The 13,483-nt window shown below is 40.2% G+C and overlaps 1 protein-coding gene across 8 annotated transcripts in view; it reads left to right on the top strand.

The window, feature by feature from the left end:
• Nucleotides 1-13,483, top strand: part of Dnm3 (dynamin 3) — a 485,204-nt gene that overhangs the window by 448,560 nt on the left and 23,161 nt on the right. For 6 of the 8 annotated variants that reach the window (XR_016536837.1, XM_090340431.1, XM_090340434.1 and 3 more), the window contains 2 exons: nucleotides 6,408-6,634; nucleotides 7,157-7,393. Coding sequence is in view for 7 of the 8 variants with exons in the window: in XM_090340431.1 (XP_090196557.1) it covers nucleotides 6,408-6,634; nucleotides 7,157-7,393 (464 nt within the window). In the remaining variant the exon portion in view is untranslated. Of the gene's footprint in view, nucleotides 1-6,407; nucleotides 6,635-7,156; nucleotides 7,394-11,894; nucleotides 12,198-13,483 lie in introns of those variants that run through there. The other 2 variants (XM_090340432.1, XM_090340435.1) reach the window with 1 other exon arrangement.

The raw sequence follows: 13,483 nt of genomic DNA, 5'->3' as shown, positions 1-13,483 counted from the left end.
CCTAAGTTATTTTATCAATTTTTTTTCACTATACATAAAGGTAAATTCTTATATGTAGTATACTTTTTATATATATAGTACATTTTATATGTATAATTCTGTATCTCTGAAAATAGCTATTTTTGAAAAAGATACATTCTGACAGTATCTTCTAGCACTGAATGCTTGGACCTTTTGGTCCATTCCGGATGAGTTGTGTTGAGAACAAGAAAGAAACCAGCCCCAGCACTCATTGCACTGTATACGTGTGCTGGAGGGTTATTTTTATATGTGAGTTGAAGAGAGATCTCAAATGAGAGGATTAGCAGTGTAGTCACAAAGAGAAAATAGAGTTCGACTCCGAAGTCTTGACTTCCACTCTATGTACCCAGCTACTGCTAGAAATGTTGATGGAGAGAACTAATAAATGCCTTAGCCTCCCCCTCCCCCCCCACCATCTTTCTTCATGGTCTTTGGTCTTTCCTCTTTGAAATGGGAAAAGCTGCCCAGCCTCCTGACAAAGACTATGTCTCAGCCAGCTTTCATAAAGTTCAGGCTTCGGTGGGCAGTTTCCTTTGAAAGTTTACATGAAGTGTTCTGCCACTCAGGTCTCCATATGGAATTATTTAAGAAGTTTAAAGTCCAGCAATAAATGCCTTGCCTCAGACATACTGTAAGCCTTTGTCTATTGAAATGCAGCAGCTGTTTCATTACTTAAACATACCAGGTAACGGCAGCACAAAGAAATGGCAAGTTTATGACAGGCAGCCATTCTGAACTGGCTCAAGTCAGAGCAGCAGACTTTGGTTCAAGATTCTAAAGCTAAAAAACACACAAAGAACACCCCTGCAACAAGCAGGTTTTGATGACTTCTGTGTAGTTCACCCTGACAGAATTTCTCCATCTGAAAGCAACAGGGTTCAGCTTTATTCTAAACATGCGTGTAGCAAAGTGATTTCTTTTTAAATCACTGAGACAACCAGCCATTCAAGACTTGTAATTTGCCCCAGCTTATCAATGGAGAAATCGAGCCTCAGAGAGTTGGGGTTGTCAATATTGCATAGCTATGGGTAACAACATGAAGACTGCAAGTCAGGTCTTGTCACTGGGCCTGATGTGGTGTTCATTCCAACATCCTAACGAGGGAGGAAAGCTCAGCCCCGCAGCCCAGAGACCCCTAATGTCCCCCGCCCTCCCCAAGCATAAGACCATGCACAAGCCTGTCCACGGGGCAGTTGTACTTCAGGATTTTGTTTAAATCTGAGACACTGTTATAAAGCATATTCAAACCCAGGAAATACGAAGTAGGATGTAAAAGCTTTTATGAATTCTTTTCAAAAGGCCAGATATGAAAGCTAGAGACATTTCACATGTAGAAGGGGCGCTGCAGCACCGTCCTGCTCCCCTGCTGTCCGCACTGGGTGGAAAATGAAGAACATGTGTCCCCGCTTTCAAACCTGATTGTAACTTTAATGTGCATAAAGGGTTATTTTTAAATGTTCATTATTTCCAGAGCTCTGTTCTGGTATTTAGAACTGGAAGTCTGCTTTTCCACAAGGCAGGAATGTGGTACTCTGCTCAAAAAAAAAAAAAAAAAAAAAAAACCCACAGCCTACCAAGACCCCTAAATTCCATTGTCCACACATGACTTCTCACCAAGGGAAATCCTCCCTATTATGCCCTAATTTTATCCACCTCTGAAATTTGGAATCACACTGTATTTGTGTGTCCTGGTGCTTGAACTTGGGGCTTCTTTTTGGCTCAAGGTTAGTTCTACTACTAACACCACTAACCTTGAGCCAAACACTACCACTTCAGCCACAGCTCCACTTCTTTTTTTCATATAATTTTTATTGTAATTAATAGAAGGGTTGCATTATATTCACCAGATACAAGGTGCATTACTTCACAAACATTGACACCCTTTCTCATGTTTTGGTCCCCATTTCCCTCCTCCAACCCCTGCCCCACATCTTGTTTTCCCCCCTTCCCTATCCTATTTTAAATAACCAGATAAACATATATACAATATATCAGATAACAAGGTAAAATACTGTAACAATATGAGATAACCAAAGGACAGCAAAAGAGATGAGAGATAACATAGTACATTAAGGACAACAATCACTCATTATATGGCTTTTGTCTCTATATCCTGGAGGTCCTTCCATTTAGCTTCATCCTATATGGCCTTATTATCTAGGTTTTGCTCTATTGTAAATCTCTGCTAGGAGAGCTCAAGGTTTCTACTGATTATGACAAATGAGGGAAAACATTGAGCCTATATTAGTTCCTTTGAGTCTGGCTTACTTCACTTACTATGATTTTTTTCTAAGTCTTTCCATTTCTTTACAAATGGGATGATGTTGTTCTTTCTGACAACAGCATAGAATTCCATTGTGTATAAATACCACATCTTGTTGATCCATTCATCAACTGAGGGCCATCTGGGTTGGTTCCATATCTTTGCTATGGTAAATAGTCACAGCTCCACTTATATTTCTTTTGGTGGTCAATAGGAGACAAAGAGTGCCATGAACTTTCTTGCCCCATCTGGCTTGAAACCATAATCCTCAGATGTCAGCTTCCTGAGTAGCCATCAGTGCTCAGCTTTTATGTCTAACCTTTGTCTAACATTTTGTTTGAGTCCATGAAGATTACTTTTTGAAGCGGAAAAATGTCTTCGGTCAGTGGCAGAAGTAAATCCCAGGAAAAGGAAAGGAGGTGTAAATAGATACAAGAGAATTACGAGATCTCTGTGTCACAATTCTAAACAAGTTCCCATCCCCTGAGCTAAACAAATCCTTCTCAGGAAACTTGTTTGTATGTGTTCCATGCTGAGACTCTTCCACCTAGACACAGATTTTAAGGAACTGGTCTCCCTAGCAACCGGACTTGAAAACCTTCAAAATGTCTGTTCTCTTAGTGAAGACGTTAAGATGGTCTCAGTCATAACAAAGAAGGTCTGGGATCTAAATATACTGCAGGCTGCTAGCAAAGGGTTAAAATAGGAATGAGGGAAACATGTGGAAGGTTTTTAATGACCCCACATTCCTTTACAGTGAGCAGTGTGACATGGTGCAGTAATGCCTGTTTATCTAGCCCGGAGTCTTGGAGCTGGAAGGAGGTTTTGCGTGTGAGAATTTTTGTGAACCCTACAAAGAAAGTATAGGTTATAAGGTGTTATAATTAAAAGCATAAATATTGTTCCAGATTTCCCATCTAAGTATAATTAGTTCATTATGTTTTGTGAAGAATTTCCCAAATGCCATCACCTAAAAGGGATCCAGTTGGCCTCCCCACCGCCACCTCTGCCCCAAAGTCCAGTTGCAGTATCACAAAACCAGGCTAGCAGGAGGAGAAAGAGTATAAAATTTTGCTTACATGGAAAAGTAATATTAACCTATGTCCTGTATGTAAATATGTAACTGGACAACTGCTCTACATGACAAATACTAATTTATGTTAGCCTTGTATATAACAGAAAATAGAAAAATAGGTGGTTTTTTTATAGGTGGTTTTTACCGCATGCTAGGTATCTTTTACTCATTCTTAATCCTTACAGCTTTCAAGACACGTTTTACTATCATTCCTATTTTATAAAGAACCCGAGTTCCAAAGATTACTGAATGTTAGAGTTATAAGGGCTAAGACAGGTTAGGCTTTGCCTCCTGAGACACTGCCCTTTTGTCTGATGCTCATTTCATAACATTGCCAAAGATAGGTATATAATGGCAAGGCTTAGTGTATAACAACTTGATATAGAAGATTCAAAGCAGATCTTTGATGGGAATGATAAAATAGCCCTTTATTTTATTGCATGGTTTGACACTTGCTTCTGTATGCATCTCTGCTTTAAATTGGCATTTAATACATTCTAAGTGATACTCCAGCAAGATGTAAAGCTTTTGAAGTATTTAACCCAACTAAAGGTCAATGCCAGGAAAATTGTCTGGGTTTTAAGTTATGCCATGTATGGATGTATGCATACATCCACTTAACAGTGGAAGATGTGAGCAAATTCCCATGCCTCTTTTAGTACCTGCAAATGTGTTTAGAAGTGAGTCTTCAAGAGACTAATAAAATCTCCCTAAGGCTAAGTTTATAGCCTTCCTCTATACTTAACTTTTTATCTTTGCCATTTAATTTTCTATTCTCCCACTCACCTAAATATGAATGATTGAGATATCTTTGATTGTTTCTTTCTCCCTTACCATTCAGACAGTACTGAGTCCAGTTGATTTTTCCTTTGTAACATAATTTATACATACTCACCTTTTCTATTCCATTGCGAGATTAAGCTCTTATCATCTCATGACTAATTTACAATAGCCTTTTAATGAATTTGTCTCTTGCACTCTTTGCAATTCTGCTTTCATACGCAGATTAATTTTCCCAGAAATTCTTCTATTGTCTCACTCACTTGCTTTTCTAAAGCCTTTTATTGTGTTCCATTGCTAAGTGAATACTGTTTATATACTAATTCCGAGTTTGTTGGCCAAATTTATCTTCCACAACTATTGAATCCTTTACCCCATCAAACAGCTCCCAGAATATTCAGTGTATATTAGATTACTTCCACATTTAAATTATTCTTGGTTTACAAAATATATTCAGGGGAACTCTCTATTTTACCAAAATGAAACTATGATTTAACACAGTTATTTACACATTTTAAAATATGTATATAAATATGTTAAAGAAATAATGAACCTGTGTGTTGGAATAGCTGTGACTGTTGGCATCTGTGAGTTATAAATTAATTTTAGCCCAGGAATCTTAAGTATCTGACAGGTGTCCTGTTGTCTGTCTGAATTTAAAACAATTATATATACTTGCTTTTTGTACAACTATCCCGTGACTCGAAATAAGATTTAACTTTCTCATATAATGAGAAACTGAAAAGCTCAATTTCTTTCCTAGGTTTAAGTAAGGTAACATACTTGCTGTACTCTTGTACTAATGATGCTTTCTTGTAACTCATTGGTAAAGTACATGCTTAGCATATACACAGTTCTGAGTTCCAATAGCACTAAAAATAATTTCTAAAAAAAAAAAAAACTGTGTTTTGATAGTAATGTTTGAACTGAGGCCCACTATCCCACTTGTGAGGCATGCACTCCACCACTTGGGTCATTCTACCAGTCCTTTCTGTGTTGGTTAATTTCTGAGATAGGGTCTTACTTTATGCATAGTCTGGCCTATAGTCATCGTCTTTGGGCTTGCTTCCCTGAGTTGCTAGGATGGTTCCCTGAGTTGCTAGGATGGTTAAGTGTCTTGTACCATGCCCAGTTACTGGTCAAGATGGAGTCTCAAACTATTTCATGCCCAGGCTAGCCTTAACTTTCCCTCCTTAATCTCCACTTCCTAAGTAGCTCAGATTATCGGTTTAAGCATGGTGAGAGAGCAAGCTAAATGGAATGAGCACAGAATAGAGCTCAGGGAGCTTAGGTCTCAGCCTAAGATTGTGTGAACTTGAGGAAGTTACTTGAACACTCTAAACTTTACAAGTAGAAGAGTATACATGTCATCACCACATGATGAGAAATAACTTGCAAAGGTAAGTAGGATATACTTTTCCACTGATTCTGATCTGGTTCCATTTTCACACATGGACATTGAATACAGAGGTGGTATTCATCCATCCTTCCTCTCTCCATTTGCCTGATTCTTTTTTCAACACATAGTTCTAAGATGAAGAAATGGCATCTTGACATTTTTAGGTTGATATTGTTTTCTTTCCTTCTAGCTGATGTCTTAGATTTGGTTGTTCTTCCATGGTTCAGTGTTGGCAACGTGAGCGACTCATATATGTTGCTCAAAATTTTTCTCTATCCATTATATTCATAATGCCAAGTGAGTTCTCATCAGTTAATTGATTGTAAACGTCTAGAAAGAACATACCTCTTTCACATCACAAACTTGCATATATACTTATAGTCTATATTTATTAAATATCAACTTCTTAGACATGAAAACTCAGAACCTTACTAATTTTGTGATCTGAGTGAAAGCTAGCTAAAGGACTGAGAATGCCAAAGGACCAAAAACTTGTGTTTTCCGTAGGTTTCTTTGCCATCACCATTTTCTGTTGAAAATGTTCTCACCTCATGGAACCTTTCCTTTTGCATAAATTGGGCAGCCTCGCACAGCATGGGATGCTCCCATAGCTGCCGGGCCCCATTCTGCTGCACCAGGCTTTGGCTTCTCTTCAGTGCATCTATGTTATCCCTCAGTGTTGACAGCCAGAAGACAGAGGGCTAAGTACAATGAGAAAAATAAAGAGTAAACGGATGCATGATATGTCCCTTTTCCCAGGGTAGCTGGTCACCGACTTTGTCCTCAAGACTCTGGATGTCCCAGCCTGGTTCACAGTGTTCCATCATTTTCATTCATCCCCATTTTATTTTCCTGTGGTGATCTGACAGGTAAAAGACTTCATCAACTCTGAGCTCTTAGCACAGTTATATTCTTCAGAGGACCAAAATACTCTGATGGAGGAATCTGCTGAGCAGGCTCAGCGCCGGGATGAGATGCTGCGAATGTACCAGGCCCTCAAAGAAGCCCTTATGATCATTGGGGACATCAACACAGCCACTGTGTCCACCCCAGCTCCACCCCCAGTGGACGACTCCTGGATCCAGTATTCTCGCAGGTAAGGAGATAACTCCCACAGTGCTGGAGCCACTCACACCATATGAGCATAAGAAAGGAATGCTGTTCAGGAGCTTCCAGCAGGCCGGGTCACATTTTACCAGCTTCCTTCCAAACACGCACAGTATGTTCTTACAATGGAATTGTGTATGCTCACTAAAAAAAAAAAAAAAAAAAAGTATAACAATTTGGTAATTCCTGACATCAATAATCCTAAATCCATGTGAAGCTTTTAAAAACAAAGGTTATAGAATGTTGTGATGTACCCCCCCCCCAAAAGTAATTGATACACTTGTGCGAATGAAGGCTGTAATTTAGAAGAATACTCCCAAAGTTGGGCCTGTAGTCAGCTTGTCAGAATGAACAAGGAGAGGGACTCACTTTCCACTATTTACTCTGTCTTCCCTCTTAATTCTCATACCTTATGTGGGCTGTGACGTCAACTCATTTATAATGTAGGAAAACATTAATACAGACAGAAGGTAACGAGTGGCCGGCAAACTAGTTTGTCTTTTCTCCTCAGGTCACCTCCTCCAAGCCCCACAACCCAAAGGAAGCCGACATTAAGTGTGTCCCTCACGAGATCCACATCTGGCCGAGGACCGGCTCCTGCCATTCCCTCTCCAGGCCCCCACTCGGGGGCTCCCCCAGTCCCGTTCCGTCCAGGCCCCTTACCTCCTTTTCCTAGCAGCAGTGACTCATTCGGAGCCCCTCCTCAAGTTCCATCCAGGCCCACGAGGGCTCCACCCAGCGTGCCCAGGTAAGGCCCACAGCCCAAATGAGTAGGGTTGCATCTTGGCTCTCTTCTCCTAGTGTAACAGACAATATTTTATTTGCAAATAATAATTGCAAACATCTCACCATACGTTTGCAACTCTTAACACTGGCAGTGGCATAAGCCAATCATAAGCCTGAGCCTGTTATAGCATTGAAGATCAGTACAAACTAATTGGGATCAAGGAAAACTGGGCCCCAATGATGACATTTCAGATGAATTTGTCTGGGGGCTTTGAAACAAAACAGCCACCACTAGGTTGTGTCATAGGCCAAGTTTGTGCTAAACTTCATCATTAACCAAAACTTCTAGAGGACCACTGACTTAAGGAGTTTCATTCATCTGCCTTCTGTACCATGACCTTTCTACCTAATGTCACTAATTTTAATGTAGACATAAGAATTTCTATACTTAATTAACCTTATCAAGGTAGATCATTGTATATAACTAAATTTTCAGGTCTTAGTGTCCAAAATTATACCAAATCAGTAATGAAAGTTGAACCATGTAGAATTAGAGATATATTCTTACCTTTGTGCATTTACAGTCTAAAGAGATAGTGAATATCACACTTTTTTTTTTTTTTGCTAGTCCTGGGGCTTGAACTCAGGGCCTAGGAATTGTCCCTGAGCTTCTTTTTGCTCAAGGCTAGCACTATAACACTTGAGCCACAGCACCAGATTTTTCTGTTTATGTGGTACTGAGGAATCGAACCAGGGCTTCACGCATGTTAGGCAAGCACTCTACCCCTTAACCACATTCCCAGCTAGTATTAGGCATTTCTAAAGGATAAGGTCCTCCCTCAAAATAATGAATTTTTAAAGCCCACACAAAACGCTTTGAAAAAAAAATTCAGAAAATGGGAATGCCCCTTGAAGTAAAATACAATACAACCTGTGCCCTAGAGACCAAAGTGACTTCATTTTTTTATTGGAGTGCTTACATTTGTTGTTGTTTTGTTTTTTTGCCAGTCCTGGCTTTGAGCTGAGGGCTTGAGCACTGTCCTTGGGCTTTCTTGAGGCTTGAGCTCTACCACTTGAGCCACAGCACCACTTCCGGCTTTTTTTCTATGTATGTGGTACTGAGGAATCGAACATGGGTCTTCATGCATGCTAGGCAAGTACTCTACCACTAGGCCAAACTCCCAGCCCTGGAATGCTTACATTTTTTATCTTCAATTTGTCAAAGGTATGAGAGAGGAGAGGTAAAATCTTAACTTAGTAAACAATGGGTCTTCAGGAGTAAATAGCTGAAGGTGTTGGGGGTGTTAGAATCAGAAAAACCTGTGGTAAGCCCAGATCCTGGACAACTTGTTTACCTTTAAAACAGGGATTCCTCATTTATAAAACAGGGCTGCTGCCAAAATCCAATTATATGAGACATTTGAGGGTTTGATAAGCCGTAAAGATTCTAGAACCATTTTGGTCCCAATCAAAACAGTACTAATAGACTTGGCTGAGCAAAATGTCTAGTAATAATAGTCAATACCACCATGATGTAACTCTCAACCCATGTCCCCAAAACTTGGTGCTTTAAATAACAGTGTACTTGCCAAAAACCCCAACGAAATAGGTTACTATTGACATTTTAGTCACAGACACTGAAATTAAGTAACTTACCCCAAACCCCAGATTTAGGCCCTGGTAGAACCAAGCTTGAATTTTAGAGCCCAGTCTCTCATCCATGGCACCAGGGATTTGCATTCTCCTGGCAGTCGACACTTTCGTTGTGGTGGCTCTCCTGTACATTGTCAACACGCTGGCTTCAACACACTAGATGGCAGGTATTAACCACTCAAGAATATCTTTAGAGCTCACCAGCATCATGGCATTGTAAAAGAATTTCTCTTCCACATCACAAATGTGAACTATGCCATTGAAGATTAGCTACAACCAGGATCAAGTTTATTGTTTCACAAATTGACTGGGAAAGTCTCTGCCAGATGCCAGGAAGGTGTAGATGCTATCACAGATAGAGAGGGGTTTGAGAATGGGAATCATAAATAGCCTTGAAGTTGGCTATTTTTGTCTGTTTAGCTATGAGAAGGAGCCAGAGCATCCAGGTGGTACTGTCCTCACGAATGAATGTGCATGTCTTGCCTGCTCGATTGACTGCTTTGTTTCTTGGTTTCAGATGAGCTAGCTTGCCAATCCCCAACAGAAAAACCAGCTTTGAAATGCTAAAGTGATTTGCTAGGCAGGGTGGAGATGCCTTTGCTACTTTCAGGTTCACACCAAAGAAGGTGGGGTAGGAATCCCGCAGTGCGGGGTTGAAGGTCCACTGTGCTGTGAAGCAGGAAAAGAGAGCATCAATTTAAAGGAAACTGGGCTGGGGAATTTGTAGAACAACAGTTGTACTATTCAGAATGTCTAGAATGCTGTCAAGTTAGAACCAGACTTAACTTGATCTGGCCTTGCAAAGAGTCCCAAATTTAAAACAGAAATGAGAGTAACAGAAGAATGCTGGTGGATTTGTGCTGAGCCCTCAAGATTCAGTGCCGGTTCAGCAGACTGGGAGGGAAGCCCCTGCGGTGGGGGCACCTGAGAGAGAGCTAGAGACCCTGTTGGGATCCCTGTGCCTATTAAAGCTTAGCTTTAGATGGAGAATTCTGACCACAGAAAGTCTGCTTTTAATAAAAGCCAGAGCAGGAATCTTTACCAAATGCAACCCAGAAACAAGGTTTAAGATTTCAAAAAAAAAAAAAAAAAGAAAGAAAGAAAAGTCACCTTTTTCTATTTATATGTTCTTTCTTTCCTTTTTTGGTTTGCCTCTGTTTTTGCTGTTAAAGAAAAAAAAAGTTTAAAAAAAAAAAGGATTAAACAACAAAAAAATCAGGTGAGATACCATTCTCCATCCTCTCCAGGAAAAAAACAAAAACATCCATTTTTCAAGGAGGAAATTCAAGTTTTGCCCCAAATCCTTCGCTTTCTTAAGGGACCTTTTCACACTTTAATCTGAAAGCAAAACTCCTAACGTGACAAGACAGCACAAGAGCTGCCTCCCTCCTCCAGCTCCCTGGTATGCTTTAGTACCGCAAAGGTAATACCAGCACTTTCCAAGACAAGGAACATGGCCACTCGTCGTGTGTCTGGGAATAGTTTTCTCCTCAATACTTCGTAACATTGCTAGCAAACTGTCTTGGAATAAGGTTAAGAGTATGCAATCAAAGCCTTTACAAAGGTACACACTCTGCCTTTGACACAAGTGCTATCTTTCCATTTCGATGTAAGCGGTAAGGATAAGAAAGATGGAGTCATTTGGAGCTCAGCTGGCTCGAGCTGGTCTTGGTTTATGTACAAGGAGCCTTTCAGAGTGGGGAAGGAAAATCGTAAATGGCAGCCTGGCTTTAATTACACCTGAATGAGGGAGGGGGCTTTTTATTCCAATGAGAGCCACTAGTCTGGCATAATTCTGTCATTAGGAAGTCAGTGCACACGAATCTGTGATTTGTGCAACATTTCCTATTGTCAGATGATCTGGCTTATCTCCTCCCTGCTTAAATCCATTCAATAGCTCTGAAGAGGAAAAAAGTCCAAAAATCTGTACCAGCCACTTCTTTGTTTAGCAGACACTACCAACCTCTTTAGAGTCCCCGTTCTCTTAACTGACGATCTTAATCTTCTTTAGACATTAACTGTGGAGCTGATGTAGCTATTTTTCAGTTACCATTTCTTAAAAATTAGTTAATTGGCAAATCTTAGGCTTTGACATGAACAGAATGAATTAACTGAATCAGTGTGTATTTTTCCTGGCAATAGCCCACTCTGGCATCATTTCACCATTTGTCTTCTCTCCTTCCTCAGACCAGCTATTTTGCAATGGTCAAAGGGAACAAGGGTGGGAAGAAGGGTCTCCAGCCAAGGAGGATAAACTTAATTTACCTCATCACTCAATCTTCTGTTCGAAAAAAAGATGAACATTAGAAGTACTTTCCTGTAACCACCCTTTCTCAGTAAATCTAATGGGGTCTTCTAAAAATGGCAAAACCAGATCATTCAGAAGGGGGTAGCTCTTCTTCCAGTTCATCTGTGTGGTGGAGACCAAGAAGCTGACCCCTTAACATAGTCTCTGATGAGTCCTGTAATGAAACTCATGTCCCCACACCGTGTGGACAGCCCTAGGTCAGCATCAGGACCGTCTCAGCTTTTCACTGCATCGCTCTACTTCATCACAATCCCACATTTTCAGTAGTTTGTGATTAAATCAGCCAGGTGAAAAGAATAGTCCCTCTGCCTTTAAGCAGCAATCATAACCTCACTTCTTTTCCTCACAAAAACCAAAGCCAGTTCATTCTTTGTTTTAAATGTTTGGTCCTGATGGTCTGCAGTGTTCTTATCTCTTTTCTGTCTTTTATGGGTTGATATGATTGACAGTTGATACAGATATGCACTCAACCCAGATAGGGTCTCCTTGTTTTGTTTTTGACTCCCAAATGTGGAGTCGGAGGAAGGTCTTATAAGTGTGTCTTTGCATCCCTCACATCAAGGTTTGGTGCCATGAAGGACGAAGCTGCTGAGCCTTGAAGTCGTGGGCTAAGTGTGCATGGAATTAAGCAACCTCTGTGACTAGTTTGGGGCTCATTCTTCTTACAGTCACACAGTGGAACCTTGCTGACTCACCTTCTCTCCTCAACACCCCTCTAAACGGCTACCTTATTAGCAGCTGGGTGTCATCTGAACCAATTAGGAACTCACCTCGTGATTTCATGATGTCAGCTCTGAGTTTTCTGTTTGCCTCACCAGCCTTCCTCTTTAAAGAACAAATAAAAGAATAAATTAGATATTCTGACTTGCAGGGAACAGAGTTTCTTGTTAGCAACAGGATTTAGAAATCAAGTGAAAAACTTGTTCAAAAGTCTAATTGCTAAGAATAGAAACAACTTTTTGAGTTATTCTTTTTGAATCTTAACACTTAAGGCATCTCAAGAGACAACCAAAATTTTTAGTCAAACAATGAATTTAATAATTTTTTGCAGATTTAATAGGAATTGTCATGATACTTAGTATACTTCAATGAGAATAGAATTTTGCCCACATGCTGTTTACTAAAAAAAAAAGTCTAATTTAAGCTTCCTAATTAAAAATCCTATCAAAGGCCCAATTCCATGATTCTGGTTGTAACCTAATATTTCACTGAAAAGAATCAGTGGCTAGTTTCAGGAGTTATGATTCTCATTCTTTGAGGCTTGTTTTCAGTCTGGTTTAAGGAAAGATACAATTAGTTGTTTTGTTTTTGCCAGTTCTGGGACTTGAACTCAAGTCCTGAGCACTGTCCTTAGGCTTTCTCAAGGCTAGAGCTCTACCACTTGAGCCACAGCACCATTTCGGTTTTTTCTATCTATGTGGTACCATGGAATCAAATCTGGGTCTTTATGCATGCTAAGCAAGCACTCTGGCCAAACTCCCCGCCCTAGTTTCCTTTTTGTGTCTCCCAAGCTTGAGTCTCCTTTATACAAATATCTCCATCCTATCACTCTTGAGATGAATAACTGGCAAGGCCCAGACTCGTAAGACATATGTCCTCAAGGTCAAAGTTTGGAGACTTTTTCTGGTCTTTTTTCCTCCCCTTTTCTGACTTTCCTACACATCAGATATAACAAGAGTAAAATGGAAAATAAGAAAAGATCAATCTAAGACAAAGCAGGCAGTAGCAAATGTATGCTGCTGTTTCCAGCAGTAACTGGCATTAAATTATCCAAATACAACTGCTCCCATGTCCCATAACAAATAATCACAGCAACCAGCGCAGTCATTATTCCGGTTGGAGTCCCAAATTAATTGCTAGGCTTCTATCACCACAGGAAAAGGTATTCTGTGTTTTAGGGTATCTAGCTCTGCCCTGGGTTTCACCTGATTGATAGAGGAAGACAGCCAAGACAGGAGTCTGGCAAAAGAGCCCCTGGCCAGTAGAAAAAAAAATGCACAGCTAATGATTATTATTCTTCCTGTGCTAGTCAGCAGGAAATTGTCACCCACTGGAATCTGCTGAATGTCCCTGTATACAAGTTGGTGTAGTTCAAAGACAGGGAAGAAAACCACACAGAGGAAGCAGCCCTACAAACACAGCCTAGTACTC

This window comes from Megascapheus bottae, chromosome 10 (genome assembly GCF_031878675.1).
Source record: "Megascapheus bottae isolate mThoBot1 chromosome 10, mThoBot2.hap1, whole genome shotgun sequence".
Classification (NCBI taxonomy): Eukaryota; Metazoa; Chordata; class Mammalia; order Rodentia; family Geomyidae; genus Megascapheus; species Megascapheus bottae.
Note: the sequence above shows the minus strand (reverse complement) of the source record. Positions and strands in the feature narration are given on the sequence as shown.